Source organism: Athene cunicularia (genome assembly GCF_003259725.1).
Source record: "Athene cunicularia isolate RWA chromosome 19 unlocalized genomic scaffold, athCun1 chr19_part1, whole genome shotgun sequence".
Classification (NCBI taxonomy): Eukaryota; Metazoa; Chordata; class Aves; order Strigiformes; family Strigidae; genus Athene; species Athene cunicularia.
In genome coordinates this window covers 2560206-2580491 of record NW_020799124.1, presented here as the reverse complement: position 1 = coordinate 2580491, position 20286 = coordinate 2560206, and the positions used below count along the sequence as shown (strand labels likewise).

Sequence of the window (20286 nt, the reverse complement as noted above, 5' to 3'; positions counted from 1 at the left end):
AAAGACACTGCCATCGTAAGCCTCCAGTCTGATTTTCCAATCTAGAATATCTTTGTTATTAAATCTGGTGCAAGCCATGGTACATACAATGGATGCAGTAAATTATTTTAAAGCACTCTTCAAACAAAATTCTACTGCTTGTTAGACATCATTTGTATCTCTGGGACATAAAAGAGATGTCACTTTAGCTTTTTTTTTTTTTTTAAATGTCATACAAAAATGCAGTATAAGTCTAAACAACTTAGCTAGCTGTGAAAAGCAGCCAGTTTTAATGTAATACATAGTTTTAACCATTTTGGAAAGAGCATTTTCTAAAAATCTGAAGTGTTAACCATCGTTCCAATCCATTTTCCTTCCTCTAGAGGAAGAAACTCCTCACTAGAAGTTTCTGCTTCCTCATTTGCATCAAATATCAAGTCAGCTCTTTCTGACTATACTTTAAGCAGGTGGCAGGATCTGGCTTGTAATTGTCATTATAGATGTTAATTTTTTTCACAATTTAGTAAGTGAACCAGTTGTCATTAAAAACCCTGAACGGCCTAATGTTTGCTGCCTGAGAACAGGGTTTGTGTATGCTACAAGTAGAGGTTCTGTCAAGACATAACAGATAAAAATGGAGTCATTTTGCAAAGTGCTGGTGAGGCCTCAGCTGAAAAATGGAATAAAAGTCTGGTTATCTATACTAGAAAAAATGATCTGGCATAGAGGGAGTCTGCTAAGAATTGATGAAGTGATGTATTTCTCTAGAGAGGGGCAACTAAAAGAGCTTAATTTGATGTTTTTTTGAAAGCTGAAAAGGGATGGGTTTCTGTAAATACCCAGAGAAGGATGTTGGTAATTCATCCCTGTTGCAACACAGAATTGAGCAGATGCCGGACAGCAGTTAAACGGTGGTGGTTGCAATAGCATCGACAGGAATTGTCCCAGCAGGTTCCTTCACTCCTGTGTGTCTAGATGAAACAGGCCTGGGAGTGCTACGTCAGCTCTGCAGTGTGCCTTGTTACTTGGGGTTTTGTTGTTGCCTTTTCATAATGGAACTTACTGAAAGTAAGAGACTTAAGGGAGGTGAGGCAAGGGTGAATAGTCATGGAGAAATCAGCATGAAAACTAGAAGAAATTGGTGTGAGGCTGTCTTACAACACATTGTAGTTGCTTCCTGCTCTAATTGCTTTCTGTAACTGCTCTGCCAGTTTGGGTCTGGCTGTATCCCAGTGCAGCTTGTTCCAAGCCAAACGGGACTCTCTGTCTATTGTTATCTTTGTAATTCAGAGGAGCAACCAAAACATTAAAAGATTATTACTAGACATAAAGTCACCCAGGAATACCACAGCGAAGTCAGGAATTAAACCATGTCTCCTCAGCTACAAGTTAATCCTTAAAAAAGTGATCCCTCACAAACAGAGCATGGCACAAGAAATGCCATGCTTAGGGCTTGCAATATTTGATTTAATCACAAGATAAAACAGACTTCTCCAGCTCTTTCTAATATTGCCAATGTATGCTTTTGATTGATGTGTTGCCACACATTTGTTTGTTGAATTACTAGTCTCAAATGTTTTAAAGAGTTTATATCATATCTAAATTGAAAGCTGCTTGGGTAAGGGACTACGTTGAAAAGAGATATGTCAAAATAGCATGGGAATAAGAGGATATAAGGGAGCTTATATCCTCTTTAAAAGGTAAGTATGTAACAAGTGGCTGGTGGGTGAAGTAGGTTTCCAACAACTTCATTTAAATTTTTAAAAAGCACTTAAGTTCCCCCCACACCCCCACAGTCTATATTCCACAGAGGCAAAAAAGCCCTTTGTGGTAATTTTATACTTGAGCGTAATAATTATATTCCTTGTCACAAATCTAACATAATAAACAATTCAGGTGATAGCAGGAAAAAAATGTAAGGAGGCTTTACAAAGCTCAATTCATTTGTAGTTTGCACTTGAGTAGTGTTACATGAGGAGGAATTCGGCCTTCAAGCCGACTGTGAGCAACATTCCTGGCTTTGCGTATCAGATACGAAATTTGTTGGGAATGTTTGCTATAAAAATACCTATGCGTGAACTTACATCAGCAAGAAAGTAACTCCGGCTTGACCTTTTCTCCAGCTCTGATGTGGTAAGATCATTCAGTACGGAAACCGTAACCTGGGGAATGACTTGCAACTGGTGTTTTCACAGGCTTTGTTTCTGTGCAGGAACAATCCTTGGAATGAGCTGCCCTTGGAAATCAATGTTTTCTTTCAAACTCTGTATTTTCTGCTTGGGAGTGACCCAGGGTATGTTACAAGGCTTAATGTTGTAACAAAGCCATGAGGGAAATCCTCCCTTTTTGTGTGAGTATGGGACTGAATACTAAAAGCATACATGCCGAAGAACAGCAAAGGACAGGGGTATTTCTGATCCTTTTACAATTCAGTCCGTGTCTCTCTTTCTGACAGTGAAAAGACGTTTTAGTGGAAGAGGAACTTCCTACTGTCATCCCATCCTCGCAGTACTTCTCCTTAGACGACTTTCTGAGGAGAACCGCGCTCCGCCGTGAGGTAGGAGGAGGGCGGGAGGGGCAGAGGCACCCGCCGGGCGCTGATGCCGCCAGACCCTCCCGCTGTCTCGCAGCCCTCGGCCTTGCCTCTCCCCGTGGCTTCCCGGCTCTGCCAGCTCCCCTGGAAGACGGCGTTGGGAAATGCTGCCGTCCCGAGGTGCCGGGACCTGCCGCGCTGCTCCGCTCCCCGCGCTGTCACCTCCCGGCTCTCTCGTACCCACCGGCTCTTCATGTTTACTTGCTGCTGCCCGTGACGGGGAGCACGCATCTTGCATCTCTGGCTTGAAAGATGGATGTGGTTTGTGATACATGTTGCTGTTTCAGTCCGTTTCTAGATTTCTCCTGGAGAATTTAAAGAGGAACTAGAGAAGGGAAGATATAAACAAGCTAAATGCTGAATACTTGCAGCTGCAGGGCTCCAAGGCGACAGGCAAGCTACACCCTGTCAGCTACCTTGCTCTAGAACTGATATCCAAGTCCAAGGACAAAGAGGGACAGTAATTTCCAGCAGTAAATGGTTTGCAGGGAGGGTAGTTTTTTATAATTGTTGCTCTATTATGCATTCATGTGATGTAGTGCTGTTAAAGCAGTTCACCTGTTTGATATTTAAAGCATTGATAAAATTTGTAACCTCAGACCAATACATGGCTGCCCTTTTTCTGCTTACATCTGAGAAGCATCTAATGATTGATAAGGGAAAACTGGGAGGGAACACTGAGTGTTAATTGAAGGAGAACCACATTAAGGTGAAATGGGATTTTTATTAAATAATATTTTTTTTTTTATGGTGGAGCCTCTGAGGGATGCCATGTCAAATAGGAAATGAAGGAACATACTGTCAAGCAGAAGAAACAAATACATGATTCAAACTCCCTTTCGTTACAGATTTTAAACATAGCAGCCTTGAAGAATTTAACTTCTAGTGAAAGTATAGGAGGTCTTTAAAAGCATTGGTGTATGTATTTTTAGAAGAGCTGGAGTTATAAATGTAGCTTGTTAGAGGTGTGAAGTTGAATATAACAGGTAGTGTTTAAAATAAACTCTTTGGTGGAAAATACATTCATTTGGTCAAGAAGTGTATTCTAAAGTTCATAAATCAGAAGAACCAAATGTTTTGAATTTTAAAGTTAGATTTAAACTCATATACTGCTTCCAAAGCTAAGAAGTTGATCTGCATGTTTCATAATTAAAAGTTTACTTGACATGAAAATGAGTTTGATTTTTTAAAAAGTTATTTACAATTATTTCTTGCACAATGAATGTAATATTTGTCTTTGATGTTATTCTGTCCATGTGAGGCATTTAATACTGTTTTTCTGTAGGAGAACAGAAAGGTTGTTTTAGGCTCTCTAATATAAATTGATGTTTTGCTAAATAACGATGTTGTTTACTTAACCAGTGAATCATTGTATGTATAAAACAGGCTAGTTATCAAAACATTATTTGTTAGGCCATTCTTACTTACACAGAACCGTGCTGGAACTTGTGGCATTTCTGCGGACACAAACAGTGATAATGGATAAACATTACAAAAAGAAAGCCAAATATACTTATGTCCAATTAGATCTGCCTTCTCTAACATTGTGTCCTGGTTGTTAAATGCTGAGAAAGTTTTATATTAGGTAATATTATACAAATTCTTCAACTGTGAATTCTCTGTATGTAATCAGTGGTGGCTAACTATACCTCTAGAAGTAGTGATCATTCCAAATGTTGTGATCGTATTTTTGAGACACTAGTTTTAATTTCAGTTGTTCAGAACATCTGCAAAAATGCAGTGAGTGCTGCTGGTTCTCAAAGCTTCAGAAAATAAGGCTGACTTTTAGGCTGTGAATGGCTGCAGTTTTATTTATTGCAGTTCCATTTTGGGAGTAACCAAAGGTTGTGAAGGTGAGGAGAGTTTTTGTGGTTAAACGCTCACAATATAAATAACTGTAGCTAAAATGTAACTTCTATTCAAGGAGATGAAAATGTGAGAGCAGTCTGGTGTTAATGGCCTTTTTCACCCTTGAGCATGAGATGGTACTGCAATTATTATTTTTTTTTTTTCTGCTTGCTGGCAGAGACAGCTGACTGCGCTGTGGATGACGTGGCCATGTGGACGGACGCGATGAAGTTGTGCTGTGTCCACTCAGTGCATGTTGCACTGAGTCTTGTCAGTCGCCCTTTTTCCCTCATGCCCTGTAAAAATCTGTGTCCAGCTGCACGGTTTGGGAGTGAAAAGTAAGGGATGCGATTTTAGACATCTCTTGTTATGAATACTGCTGAGTTATGGTCATCTCATTTATAGTAGCCAGAGGCGCTGCTTTGCCTGTTGCTGTGGAAAAGGTGTGGGTTCTGAACGTGGGGCGAGAGCTCTTCCTGACCCTGCAGACCTCCTTCTGAGGGTGACTTCTTTGTAAGGAGCTGGAATTCATGGACAGGTCGTATAGGTGAAGTAAAAGAAATGGTTCATTCCAAACTGGGCATAAGATTATTGATTATTTTGTCAACTAAATTTGTGATAGCGTACATTAGTAACGTGGCTCTTGAGTCTGTTGCTTTTTCTTTTTTTCTTAGCCCTAAGCTCCAACAGCAGTTTAATTCCTAGACCAGTGCTGCATGTTGGGCAGGCTTCCTTAGACCAGTCAGCATCCCTTTTTGGTTTAGTGCCTTTTCCAACGCGTGTCTCTGATTTCCGACCCCTCTACTGCCATGCTGTTCATCAGGCCATCTGCTTGCTCGCTGCTCCTGAGATTTGCCCAGTGTTAGGCTTTGCCTTATGCCAAGGACGTAGTGCTCTAGTCTGCCTTATCCTTTACTTGTTCTGCTGGCAGCCTTGACACCCGATTCCTTAAAGGGCTGTCTTTGGGCCAATAAAACTTTATAAAAGGAAGAATTTTCTATTACTATCGTATTAACTCCTGCACAGTGCTGCGTTGTGTATAGAATATTTGAGTAAGGATTCCCCAGGAAAAAGATGACTTTGTTGTGTTGATGGCCAATTTATTTCAGATCTCTAAGGACTGTATCTTCCAGTGACTGTTAATGTGTCTGCTTAAGTAACTTTCAGAATATAATCGCAGACTGAGCGTAAATTTATGAAGGTACTTGAAAATTATGAGATTACAGAATCTATAGCCAAAGTTCTTGTGAGTGATACTTAGAGCAGGTCATGCTAACTCAGGCCATTTTCAGCTTATGTATACTAAATAGTCAGGTAACCCCTTAAAACAAAAAAAATGTCAGTGAATAATCATAGATCTGTCAAAGTTGTGCCAGAGAGAGGAAGATGGGGTTTTCTTTGTCTTAAAGTAGGGTAAAATTATTGTGGATTGTGTGCTGGGGTGGAAGAAGGGGGAACTGTCCCATTGTCAGTGTGGTCAGTGAGTGTACTGTTTGGAGAAATGGCTGGCTGCTGATAGATCCGTTCCATTGTGTTTTGTTTTGTGCAAAGAAAAAGAGCAAAAAGAAAGAACAAAAATAGTGGCGTCTTTCAAAAATGCACCTGCAATTCAAATGCCAGCTAATATGGAGGCAAAGCTTGCAGGTATATTGATTTCACGGGATTTGCCTCTGGTGAGGTCACGAAATTGTAGTTTTTGAAGACAGTTTTCTTTCCTGTTTGTCTGTCTCAAAGATGCCACCAATTGGAGAACAACAAGCCTGTCAAAGCAATGAAAACCCCCTTTAATCCACAAAAAGGTTAGTTAGTATGCTTTCCAATAATGACTAATGTTATCTGATGGGCAGGGGATAAATCTTGCTAATGACCTTCTGTGTCTTGATTGAATTTGAAAAATAGCTACATTTGTTTTATTTAAATCGAGGCGTATATATCTGGTGTCTGATCATTAACATCCTCAAGCATACAGATGTAATAAATCTGTGAAAAGGATGATGGAAGACTTGTGCAAATATATAATCATCTATTTGAGGTTGTCTTGATCTCAACCTGGTGACAAAATCCAGGGACTCAGTCCTTGAGCCCACAGAAGACTACTTTTTATTACTGCAGACTATGAAATTAACTTTTAAAATCCCAGATGCATTTTTAGGAAAAATGATTAGGGAATGATTTTAGTGGTTTATTCTTTTCTTTCTCTATCCCATGAAGGCAATTGTTCTACCTTCTTTTCTCTCATATCTGAAAAACAGTGCTTGAACACTGTAGGTAGGAGAATGTTCTTCAGGCTATGTTGTTTTCTGTTTTCTAGGGGGTATAAACCGGTTTTAAGGAGCTCGGAGTTTTCAGATGCATGTGATGAAAATGCCTAGATCTCTCTCAGACTTTTTTTTTTTTCCTAGCTATCAGAATGAATAGGATCCACTGTTGAGACAGCCTAGGTTATACAGTGAGACTTGTTATGTCAGCCGGTATTTGATGGCTTTAGGGCTCTGTCATATGATTAAAGCAGGTACAAATGCATAGCTTCACACTTCCTGTTTATAAATCTGTAGAGCTGTGAGGAGCTGCTCAAATTCACAGAGCAGTAATTATTTCACAACTTTGGCATTTAGTTCTGGTGCTTGTTTGGGGAGGATACCTCAGTAGTCCCTGCTGAACATGTGCTACAACGCACAAGTGACTTGGGGAGTTCAACCTAAACTTCCCTGAACTGATGAAAAGAGGCTACTATTAGAAGAGAGGTTATTTATCGGTAATTCTTCATCTGCTAAATTGCAGTGACCACTTTCTCTTCTTTTACTTCAGGTTCCAAGTTTAGAGAAGTGTACTCAGTGGTTTTCAACCTCTTCTTACTTATAACTGCCTGTTATTTCCTATTGGAAATGAGGAACATTTGTGTAGTGAACTTATGTCAACTAACAGTAAGTTTCCTTTCCTGAGATGCTTTTTGTGGTCTTTAGAAGTTCTTTACGAAATACCAATTGAAAACTCATGAATTAGAGGAAAAGGTTGCCTTCTGCTTAGGCTTCTGTGAGTGCTGTGGTTCTGAGGGAGATGGTCGCATACCTTTTAGTAGGTTTTTAGTAATTCTTAGATGGTTCCCAAGTCCAGCTCTACTTGGTGAGTAAGCGTTCAAATGTTGGATGTGCACACAGTGGTGTAAGTCTTGTGAAAGAGGATTTAAGAATGTAGGCATTTCATGAACGAGAAACAGTTGTAAGATCTTAAAGCAAAAAGCCCTCAAAACCTTTAAATATGATTCGGTAAATGCTGTCCTCTGGTTTCTTACTTCAACCAGTGAATCGTGTCTCTAAATAATAGTAGTCTCATAATATTAGATGCATTTCTGTCCTGTTGGCATGTTACTAGAGATTCAAATCAAAGCGGTCAGGAAAGCTGCCAAATGAGCGTAAATAGATAATATCATTCCAGTGGTGGCTGGAAGTTAAAGGATAAGCTGAACAAATCCTCATTTTGAGTGTTAAACATCTTGATGTAAGCTAAAAGTACACTATCAGGCAATTACATATGTAATATATTTTCTTATATTGATGTAGATTAAAATTGAGTACTCAAAATATTTGTTTTATAATTATATGCCTATATATCTCATAGCTCATCTGTTGCTTGTTCTGCTTTATTTCTTGCGTTTTAATCAGTGAAATCAGTTATTTTCATGATCACCCCTTTCTAATCAGTTTCTAGGTTTTTTTTTTTTTTTTTTTTTTTTTTTTTTGTACTTTTTAAAAAAAATACACACACCCAGAGAAAGTTGTTGAATTTTCATCCTTAGAGGTTTACAAGACCTGCCTGGACAAAGCACTCCACAAGCTGGTTTGAGTTCAGTGCTGACCCAGTTTCAAGTTTGGGGTTGAACTAGGTGATTTCCTGAGATACTTTCCAACCTGATAGATTCTGTGAAATATTTCTCTTCATCTTGAACTTTGTAAAGCCTTGTTTTTGTGAAGTATAACATTGGGGTCCTAAATGTACCTGACAAGTATCCCACAGAAAAAAAAATAAATAAGACCAAAATAGAAGCTAGGAAGCTTTCCAAAATGATATGAAGCATCTCTAATGAAATGTGAAAGAAAAAAAAAACAGAGGAGGTGACTTGAGTCCTGTTGTACTCGACCTGTAACAGTATCAGGCTTTCTGGCTGCTGGCACTGTGGGAGAAATGAGTAAAGCAACCCTCAACCCCTTTACTTGTGCTGCAAGGGAAGCCAGCCTACTGTCTCATTTCATAAAATAAGCAAGGCATTCAGTTCTTCAGTACTCAAAAAAATGAAATCACATTCAAACACTGGGCCTGTGAAGGGATGACAAGCTTTGTGCGAATAAAAGAGAACATAGCATTAGCAACTAATGTGATTAGGTGAGGCATGATATGTCTATTTAATTTCGTAAATTAAGGTTATTGTACAACTGCTGCTTTGTGATAGGACTGATTATGATTTTTCTGGTTTTGAAGAAATCAGATGTTACAGCTGTCTGTCATTTGAAAAATTACAAGATCTTCTGAAAATTGAGTATATTTTTGGTTAGGTTGTGAATTTGTACATTTGTTCTAAATAATTGGGTATATGTGGAGTGCCAGGTAGGTCTAATAAGTCGTATGTCCTTGAGCTCTTATCATGGCATCTGAATGACTTAGCTGCTACTTATTTTTAAAATGATCCTGCTCTTTTTTGGTTCGAGAAGAAATTCAAAATATGGCGAGCATACAGAAGTGGAGGAGAGAGGTAGAACAAGTGTTGCATTTTCAAATACCAGAATTATTTCTGTCCACTGACTAAGTTATTTCAAGGATTTCTGTAAACTGGAGCCTACTCAATTGTGCTTTTTAGGGCCTCCTGGGTTATTTAACAGTAGTCTCTTAATTTTAAAGATTTGCTCAGCGGGGAGCTGTGCATCCACTTGAGTCCTGCTGGGCCAGGTGGGTGCTGGATTCCTCCTTGGGTTGGGAGCTGTGGTCTTGTTTTACTACTGCTGACTGAGGGCATCAGGAAATGTTTGGTGTCTCGCCACAAAACCTTAGAGCTGGGTACTTATGGACACCTGCGAAGTGAAGTTGTGTTCTTGATGAGTAGAAGAAGCGTTAAGAGTTTTTCTGCCTGTCCTTGAATGAGAGTAAATTTGTGTTCTTAATGAGTAGACAGACGTACTGAGAGTTTTTCTGCCTGTCCTTGACTGATCAGCCTTTGCCTTTGTCATGAGCGTCGTGTTTGCTATCCGTTTTGTTACTGCACCCTAGGGAGTCAGCAGTACTGAATTGCTTGGTGGTAACTCACAGAATTATTTTGAATAACATATGGGACTGGATGTTCAGTGGAGGCTACCCAGGAGCACACAGCGTTTGGTTAGAACTGTAGGTGAGCTCCAGTTGGGTGTTGACTGCTAGCTGGGTTCTACTGGGAGCGTCCGATGAGATGGAAAGCATGCTGGAGGTATATGTGCGGGTCTCCAAGTGCTGCACGTGTGTTTTCAGAACTGCATTTTACAGTCTAGTCTTTGATATTATTCATAATAAAACCGATGACTTCCTAGTTTAAGTTTCCGTATAGGAAAGAAAGTTCTGGAGGTTAATTCTAAGTAAGACTTTCAATTTTTAAGTATTTTAAAATCAAGTTATTTCTTAATTTGTTATATTGCTTGAAGCAGTTGCTTTTTCTTTAAATTATACTTAGTCTGAATTACTGTGAATGTCCATGTGATATGTGCAGTATTGAAGAACTACAAAAAGCATTTCTAACATTTAATTTTCATATGAAAAGATCATTTATGTAATGAGACAATGACGCCTTTGGGCAAAGATGAATGTAGAAGAAAAATCCATTAAGGTAGATTCTGCCTAAGAGTTTGAAATGGTCTAATTCACAAAACTTTGAATACTCTATTATTGCTAGCACTTACTGAAAGAAAAATATCCTGCTTGCCTAAAGAGTGGCAAAATCCAAATGCACATTTTCTTTTGTGATTTTTTTTTTTTTTTCAGGGACATTTTACTTTTGGTAGTAATGACTCTATAGCTTTAGTGTTTTCAGCTTAGTTGTGTAATAATACTTAGCATTTCTTTTTTATATAATGAATTTTAACACCTCTGAGGAGGTTTTTTTATGAGCTTGTGTTTGCAATTGAGGAGATTTGCTGTAGTCCTTAGGTGGGGACGTGTTTGGGAAAAGTGCATCTCTTTTAACTGCAGTTTTATTAAACTGGTGTAAAAGTTCTGGATTTTTGGTTCTCCATAGGTATAAGCTGGGTTCAGATCTTGGTTTGAATATTGATCTTTGTCTGCGTAGAGTTTTGTAGTGGTTCAGCAAATCTGTTTAAAAACTGCAGCAAGTTATAATCAATCACAGCGTTTTTCTGTGTAGACCATTAAATCGTTAATTATAATGACAATAAAAAAGAATTCCTTCATTATTTTAGTGTAGTACTGACACGTGGCTGAGTTCTTAGCCAAGAAACACACTAATAGTTTTACCAGATGACTTTCTTTTAAAAATATAACATTTGCAATAAGGCCTTTATTTGGTTTTGAGGCAAGATAGGATAGGCTTGAGAAAAGTTCAGACAAACAATACTCAAGGCAGTTTGTAATGACCAGGGTTTGTTTCCCACTGTTTATGTTGCTTCATGTAGAAATGGTGAAAGCACTGAAGCAGTTTACCTGAATCATTACCTCCACTAAAGTGATTAGCTATCTCAGGTAGGGTGACTTGGCATATCAAGTGACATGTCGTGATCTCTAGGGTGTTTAAATCCTCCCCTCCCTTCTCCTTTTAGCCTGTCACAGCACATAACGCCTCTCCCATCACGTGGAACTGTGCTGATGAGGCTGGCAAGTCATCGTAGTGTATTTGGGGCAAAATAACGATCTCTTTTCTGGAATGGTATCAGTAAGCTGCATAGGTTAATGTGTTCACCGGTGCATTAAGGTGGAATGCAAATGCCCAGCCAACCAGGCGGTTTCTGGGACAAGGATGCTGTTGAAAGTAACAGGACGGTCCCGTACTCTGGAACAGGTAACCCTGGGCAAACCGAGAAGATGGGCAGAAATATCATCTGGGGTTGCACGTTGCCATACGCTTCAATTTTGACTTTTAGAATGGTTATAAACGGTCAGCGAGACATTCCGTACCTTAAAAAGGGATTTGATTTCTCTTCTGGTCAGGTTGGCTGCTGGTTCCTGTGGTGAGTGACAGAGAAAGGCCGTGTAGAACGGGTCTGGGGTGAGGCCTCAGGGTGCTGTACATGCCTCTAACCAGCAACTGCAAAGGGAAGACAAAGCTACACTTCCCAGCGTCTTGTATAACATTTATTTTATTTATTTTTTTAAAATGTCCTAATCCTTTGAAACTATTTCGCTTCATTTAGAATCTGAATTGGACCCAGAAGTTATGAGAGACGATGTCACCGGGCCAAAATAAGAGCTAATTGCATTTTGTATAAAACTGGAATCCTTGTCCTTTAAAAATTAAACCAATTTTGAATTTTTTCTCACAAGCTGTGATTTTGACCCACATTCGATCTATCTTTTTGTTAACTGGTCTTTCAGTTGTCATCTGCTCATACAGTTTAATTTCATGTGAAGTATTTAACACAGAATGTATACTTAACGTTTCTTTTGTGTTTTGTATTGATATTCCTTATTTTAATTTAAAGTGATAATGGAAATGCCCAGGTTTTGTCCTGTGGCAGACTGGCAGCAAGTCATGAACTGAAGTACTTTAACAGGTATATGCTGCTGTCTTAGTGGAGCTCTACAAATGAACACTGATTTAGCTGGATTTTTTGATAGTTGTTTTAAATGATTAATTTTATTTCATTAGCTTGGAAAATTTCTGCTTTAAAAATTCTGAAATGTTGAAGAAAAAAAAAAAGTGGAAGAATCTCAGAAACCTAAGCAGAACAGGAAGTGCCAGATTTAATATGTCAGTGGATGCAGAGAAAAAAGAACTGAAAGTATTGGGATAGTAATTATGAGAACTTCAGTTTTGCAGATTAAATTTGTTCTAAAAATGAACTTGAATATGGCATCATGAATCTATTTTGGGCTGAAGAAGCACTTCCTTTCAATCCATGTTTCTAGTTGTTAGGTGTTATCCAGAAACAAAATCTTACTCTGCACTGGAAATTTCCTAGTCTTGTGAAGAAGGTTTTTACGTTTTCCCTAACAATGGGATATAGTTAAATCCTGTGTTTTAGCTTAAAAATTAGAAAAGTGGATTTGCACTTCCCATAGCTGAAGCAGCATTGCTTTAGGAAAAAATCTGTAGGAGCAGATAGTGCAGTCTGTGTAGCCTGCTCTGTGTTCTGTGAGGATGTAGACGAAGGTTGTTATCAGTGGAAAAGTAACGTGAGAACTTTTTGGTCCCTGTTTTCCAGTCTTGCAGCGAACAACAATTCTTTTCCTAAAGAATTATAATTGATCTTTTTGCCACTAACAAATTCCCCCCTTCTTTTGTGTTACCTGCAATTCGGTGTTGCCTTCTAATCACCTTGCTTAAAGAATAGCTGTGTAAATGTCTTGTGTGAACTAATCTTGTTCTTTAACTAATGAGCAGATTGCAATGTAGATAGGTTAGAGGAGGAAGGCACCGTAATGCACACTAATGCTCCTATAGAACACTGGCGAAATACCGGCAGAAGTATAAAATATTTGTTAAATACCTCTTCATACCAAACGCTCACAATTTATTATGTAAATGTACTGCTTCTGATAGAGACTGTAACGTCCTTGGGGACATCTTGTGAGTCTCTTCAGGGATTCAGGGAGAGATTCCAACTGCTGACGCTGTTCAGGGCATTGTAGCTCTTGGTGTTAAGTCGTTCTAATACCTTTTCTGTGTCTATGCCTCCCTTCTGTGAAACAGTGGACAGCGTGTTTATATGAAACTCTGAAATTTGAGTCATCACATCAATCTAAACTGGTCAGTGGCAGTAAAATTAACTGGAAGGCGTTTTCCCATAGAGCTGTTACACAGCTGATCTAAATATGTGGTTTCGTTTGTCAGAATGTGGGACCGTAGGAATAGTATACATCTAATGATGAATATATTTAGAGATAAATTTTGTAATAGAGCACAGTTATACTTAAAACTAGTATGGTGTCTTTCAGGATAGCTCTTCAAAATATTAGTCCTCAGACGTTAATGTGGAATTCTCTTAACAGGAGATGCAGCAGTGGAAATGGAGTTTGGGAAATAGTGATGCTAATTGTTTGCTCTTGCCTGTTAAAAAAAAAAAATATCTGATTCAGTTCTTGGTCTTCTACCAAACATGTAATAGGGTCCCAGAACTAATCACATCTTAGTTTTAATTTTTTTTCTTGACTATATGGGCTAGTGTCTCTATCTGTGATTCTGCTTTTATTTTTCAGCCATTCACAGATTTTATAGCAAGTTTGTTATCATGTGTTTATAACGGTGTAACAGAAGAAATAAATTTGTGACCTGACACTAAAATAGTTCACTCTGCATCTGAGTTTGGGGTTTATATTTTAGACAAATGTGTCCCCAGGAGTTGAGAATAAGAAAGCTCAAAATGCAAGCGCCTTTTATTGTTCATCAGCTGTTTGTATTGTGTTTGTGCCAAAACACTTCTAAGATTTTTCTTCTAACTTTAGAAATTAAAATTTAGCAGTGTATAAATATCTGAACCTTTTATTATTCTTTACTTGTAATAATACTAAAGCAGTGTGCTTTACTAGAGTTGGCTCTTTTAGCTGCCAGAGACTAAATAACACTTGAGTAAAGACTTGATCAAAACTATACCAACAACTGCAAATTAGAACTCCTTGCCTTTAGTCCTCGCTAAAGCCTTTAGGAAACACTGCCTTCCTAAGCAAAAGTTGCAGATTATGTTTAACTTTCAGGCTTAGTCTGTATTTTTTTTTTTTTTTAAATTAAAGGACAATTCATAGTATAGCTGCATAGGTGCTGTTGGGAGAGAGGTTATCAAATCTTTCTAATATTACAGTGTATTTGGTAGCAAGGTCCTTATGTCTTTACACAGTTGGCATTTGCTTTTGTTTTGTATTTTAGTAGGTTGTTTATTTCTTACAAATGAGTTATATCATGTCTTTTTGCTTATCTTAAGCATAAATGTTTAGTTGATTTTCATGGTGGTAATAAAGTGGAAACAGCTTTTCTGAATTGTGGCAGAAGCTGTTCTGCTCACCTATGGCAATACAAACCTTCAGTGAAGGGACAGCTCAGAAGAGCAGTTTTGTTTCTAATCTAAATTGGAGTAAATATCCATTCCAAATACTGAAAAGCTTGAGAGCTCAAACCGTCATCCTAGGAAAATCACATACAAACTGTGAACTGTGAAGAAGCATCAGAAGAAAATAGTAGTGGAAAAAGAAAGAAAAATGTGGAATGAAGGTGTTAGAAGCTGGGCAATGAGCAGTGACTGTGTTCAGGTGAAGGTGAGCGTCCCAGACAGGGTTGCTGACTTCTAGGGCTTCCTTAAGTCTGGATTTATTTTTTGTCCATGCTTCTGTCTGTTGGAGGGGAGTTCAGGGTTCTCGGTGCTGTTGCTGCAAGATGGTTTATGCTCTGTGTTTGAAACCACTTTAAAACTTTGGTCTCTGCTTCCTTTCATTTTATTTTTCCGTCCTGATTCCTTGCCTGGCTGTGCTGGTCAGCTAGCAGAGTGTGTTTGTTCTTCTCCAGGGTCAGCAATAATTTATGCAGAGAATTAGAGCAGTAACAGCACCTCATCTCTGAAGAAGTGAGAAGTGCTCTGGCAGGGGTCTGTGGCAGGGAAAGACGGCATCCCGTGAGCAAGCAGGGCGAGAAATCGCTGTGTTCACTCACTGAGAACGAGTTTACCAGTTCTTTAATTGAGAACAGTAATTACTTTTGTTCCCTACCGTTGCAGTCTATTGCACTTCAACTTGTGGTCATACATATGGCAAAAGTTATTTTGGTGATCTGCAGAGGTTTCTGAATTTTTCAGGTTCTTTCAGGTTTCTGCTGTGGCTTCCAGGGTTGGACTGGTACGCATATAAAACTAGGCTCCTTTAATTCCTGAAGATATAAAATATAGCCAATAAGATTTAAGTGCTCAGATGGTGGGAGGATTATTTCACTGTTGGGGCTATTATGGAGCAATTCCTATCCGCACTAGTCTTATGGGAAGGGTTGTCACAGAACCTGTACTGATTAGCTTTGCTTCAAGCAAACATAATCCAAATAGCAATGTGACAGTGTGTGCCCTGATGGAGATACTTTACAGATGGATAAAACAGGCTAATAATACTTAATGGCATTCTTTTTGAGGATGGTAACTGTGAGAAGTAAGCTCTTTGAAGATTAAAAGCGTCACATAAATGCTAAGTATTCATGTTACAGAAAATTGGCAAATCCTATTGTCATAACTAAATCTTCTTCTGCTCTCCACACAAGATGTTAAACCTTTGATATGCATTATGGTTAGGTCTGATAGAACCAAGAAAAGCTTTATTCTCAGAATGAGCCACTACTACCACCAAAAAAACCAAAGAATAGGTAGGAGGAAAAAAATACAGCTGGAGTGAATAACTTGATTTTTTGTTGTGGTTTTTTTTTCTTTTTTTAATGCTAAACCTATGTTACTGTTATCCTTAAATTCCTGTTACCGCTCAGTGTCATGTTAAGACAGTCTTTAGTGAGATGTACTGTGTAATTTGAATGGTGCCATTTTTGATACTCTGGTTATGAAAGATTCCTTGAGAATGGATTATTTTTTTCGTTAGGGTAAGCAGGATTTTTTTCTGTTTGTGTTTTCCCCCAAAATATTCTTAAGTGGATTCCTTTTTAGCAGGGATGGGTGAGTGTGCAGCTTGTCTTTTTAGTCATAGCTGGATCATTTATCTCAATTGTATTTTGCAGTTTGTTCCTATTTGGGGTTGTTCCCAAACATGCTTCACATTCACTTACACATTTTACCTCTTTGAAGCTTTTTAGTAATTGCTTTGGTTCTTGACGACTTCATAACCGCAGCCATTAAGTCACAATAAAGACTAATGAAAAAAGTAATAAAATTTCCATGTATAACTAGAATGAAGATTCCTGGGGGAAATATTGAGCAAGTGATTACAGGGAAGATAATTGTCTGGTTAGAGAATTATATGCCCTGTGAGTTTGGTATTGAACCTGTAAAATTGTCACTTAAAAATCAAAATATTAGAATTATTAAAACCCGAGCTGGAAGTTAGGCAAGAGCTTGAGGTAGGTGAATTTAGCTTGCTTCCTGAAGGATGATCAGTTGTCTGTTTTATTGAAATTCAGGTTTGGTTATTTTTAGAAAAGAATAAATGCAATGTTATGCTGATGGTTGCAAATTATTGCTCACTTTGTATGCTTGAGATAGGCAGGGCTGTTTTCTGGGGTTTTTTGTTGTTTTGGGCTTTGTTGTTTGGTTTTCTTTTTAAGGCACTGACACAGCAAGCTGGTTTTCATCCAGTAGTGACACTGGAAATTCAGATTTTGTGTATGTTTGTAGAGTATTGTGGGCATTTTGATGCTTACAGTTCTGGGGAAGAGTACCAGCCCTACTAGCTATATTGTAAGATACTTTTAGTCAGATGAACTCAGAGTTTCTTGACCTGTCCACTTTTTATCTGCTCTTTTTTCTTCTTCCTGCTTATGCAGCAATTTATTTCCTGTTTTGATCTTCAGTGCCGTCGATATATTGTGATCTTATTGTGGTCTTCTGTTTTTTTTTTTTTTTTTTTTTTTTTTCTGCTGGTCACCTGTAAATGAGAGTAATTTATTTTCATGTTGCCAAGTGGAATATTTTATGCTTCTGAGACATAAAGATGATCAGCTTTTTGGTGCTGTTGCTGCTACTCATACTAATGGAAGTGATGATCTGCATGTTCTCTGATTCTGGTGTAAATCGAGGTTGCTAAATCACTGATTGTTTTCAGTCACTACTTTCTCTAATAAGATGAGAGAAAACAGATAGGCATGTTGTTTCTGTGTCCGGTTTGTTATAGATCATATTAATTGGCTGTCAGTTTATAGCAGCCATGGCAGATTAACTCCACCTACCCTCAGTTAAACTGTTGGGATTCTGTCCTTTAAACTGATTAAAGCAGCTTCTTAGTAGTAGCTTATAGTACTTTTACAGAGTATATTAGATCATTTATCAAACACGTGTCTGAGGCAGAGTAGATTTTATATTCTTTTTAGTGTTGAGACAATTAAGACACGGAGAGGTTAAGTGTCTCTTGCCCGAACGTCTCGGGCGGTATTGAGTTCAAATGCAGTGCTTTTGTTCTTATCCTTTACTGCAACAGACAACTGCATGCTTCTGAAAGCTGCATTTTCTATCTCATTCTGTATTTCCACAGCAGTTTACATAAGAGTGTGTGGATTTTGAAGGGGAGGGGAAGAAGCATTGTAAAGGGGGGTGTTTTTGGTGGCTGGTGTGACTTTCCCAGTAAATAGGAATTTAAAATGCGTTTGCTGTGCTCACTCTCATTGCACATGTCATAGGCAAGGTATAGAGTAATTATGTTATATAAGCTGTGATAAATCCATTAAGCCTGACTAACCACTTCTTTTAACCTTTAGACAGGCTCCCTTCAAAATGAATATTTGTTTCTTATAATGCTTAACATTCACGTGTGAACTGTTGCATCTCAAGCAGCAGTGCTTGCCCGTAAATTTTGGTGGTGTTGCTTCTCTTCAGTGCATCTGTAAATCTTTAAACTTCTTTGCAAGGGCGTTGGAGTGCAGCCATATGCTGAAAGATGGGAAGATAAGTTACTCTGTTGGTTCTTGCTTTAGGTGCAAGTTAGTTAATGGTGCCAAGCAGAGACTGTAGTGCGTGGCAGTTCCTATGTTCTCGACTTCAATAGTGTTTCTAGTGTTGCATCATTAAAAAACAAAAACAAATTAAGGAAGATTTTAACTGCTTTCTCACAGTATTTGAATAAAACATGCCGTTGAGGTAATTTGTACAAACCTTAGCTTAGATTCATTAGTTTCTAATGAAGTATGATAGAGTATACAATATAGGTACTTCAATTAGCAAAGAATTGGCTTTGATGTAACCATTTTCTTCTATCATTTTTCTCCAATACAAGAAGTGAACAAGCAAGAGTATCAATATGAGGTGTATTTAGTTATGTCTTCATATTTTTATGATGACTTTGACTAAATTTCACTAGCAGTCTTGTCACGGCAGAGTAATTTTTGCTGAGCCAGTACTTGCTTCCCAGCTTGCTGAGTTTTGCGCGGGTGTTTGTTGTATAAAGTTATCTTGTGCTTTTCAGTCCGACCTTTGTCTTGAAGTGGCAGAGGTTGCGCTGTACGTTGAACCATACATCACTCACAATGCATTTTAAAACTTGCCAGGATAAAGACAAGAAGGTGGGGGTGGGATTGGCACTATAGGTTGTGGAAAGAAAAAAGTTTCTAAAATGACTAGAGAATTCGTCTGCAAAACTTGCAGCTGTAAGAGTTGATTTCCTTCAGCTTAGTTTAGTTAAACAGAACTTAAGGTCCATCTAAAGATGTTACTTAAATGTTACAGAATGGGTACACTGCTTGAAGAGAAACCCTGATGTGTAAATTATGGTTTTATATACCCTATTTGGACTACAATTTTTATAAAAAACAGACTTTAAAATTGAGAGTAGTTGACTGAGCACATACAAGTATTACAGAATTTGAGTACTAGTAAATGCTTTAGATAATTAACCTTATTTTTACGCACCCCTCTTAGTTTTAAGGATGAGGAGGGCCGTAACTTCAACTGTGTTGCCTGCATTTCTTTATCACATGGAACATTTTATCTACTGTCCCCAATGAGGGTATCTAACGTTAGGCTTCTACATAAATGTGGCATATGTTTTCTGAGACAGATTCCTTGCAGCTCCCATTTATATCAGTGACATAGCTGGCAGGGATCCCCTCTGAAATTCAGGTCAGTTTTATATGGGTGGCAAAGTAAGGTTTAAATCTAGAGTTGGGCATCTAGGCTTGCATAGTTCGAGCTTCAGATAGTTTTATTCTAAAAGGAAAACTCCATAGTGACTCGGTGATAAACATGTGGAGCGAAAGCAGTGTCAAGAGGGTAGTTTCCAGCACGGGAGCCTTTTGGAAGGCACCACATAAATCATTACCTGGACAGCTGTGAATTTAAGAAGATAGTAGAGCCGTAAATCCATATAAACAGCATTACGTTTAAGTAACACTATTAAACTAAAAATATCCTTGGTGGTTGGCTGAGCTGAAGGTTTGTTACAATTACTGTAAGTTACAGTGACATTTTTAGCTGAGGTTGCATGGTTTCATTTAAACTTTATTAAACAAACTGGAGCTCGAATATTCCCCGGAGAGTTGGATGCAGTGCTACTCTTCTGTTAAACTATCTCTAACTTTATTGGAAACCATCCAGCTAAGGTAGCAGTGAGGAGGTTTGTGTTAGTAAAGTTACCTAGACAGAACGACATAGTCTGTGACTCTTCCTTTTGTGGAAAAGACCGGTTGTTTCAGTGGTGGTTTTTGGAAGCAGGCAGAGATACTTTAAGAATTATAATAGTCTTCACTCTGAAACTTGTTTTTAGTATTTTGAATTAGAACCTTATGGTAAAAAGTTAGCTTCTGTAGTCTTGAGGTGTAAAGAATTAGGCGTGCAGTTCCAACCGTGTTGCTTTCTCCGCAATAATATTGAGCTTGTGCCACCTGTTACTAGTAGGAGAGATGTGGTGATGTTTTTTTGCTGTGTTGACTACCATAAACTTATTTTGGGAAGTCTTACGTGTTCTGTTTTTCACCGTCGGGTTATGAATGCAGCAACAGTGCATCCGATAGCGTAGCGTCTGTCCTTGCGCGTCTGATGAAAGCTGCTTGTGAATGG

The 20286-nt window shown here is 38.3% G+C and overlaps 1 protein-coding gene across 1 annotated transcript in view; it reads left to right on the top strand.

The window, feature by feature from the left end:
- The first annotated feature begins 11368 nt into the window (after window positions 1-11368).
- Window positions 11369-20286, top strand: part of USP32 (ubiquitin specific peptidase 32) — a 70710-nt gene continuing 61792 nt past the window's right edge. Inside the window, exon 1 of the mRNA XM_026861811.1 lies at window positions 11369-11450. Coding sequence (XP_026717612.1) covers window positions 11369-11450 — 82 coding nt within the window. The remainder of the gene's footprint in view (window positions 11451-20286) is intronic.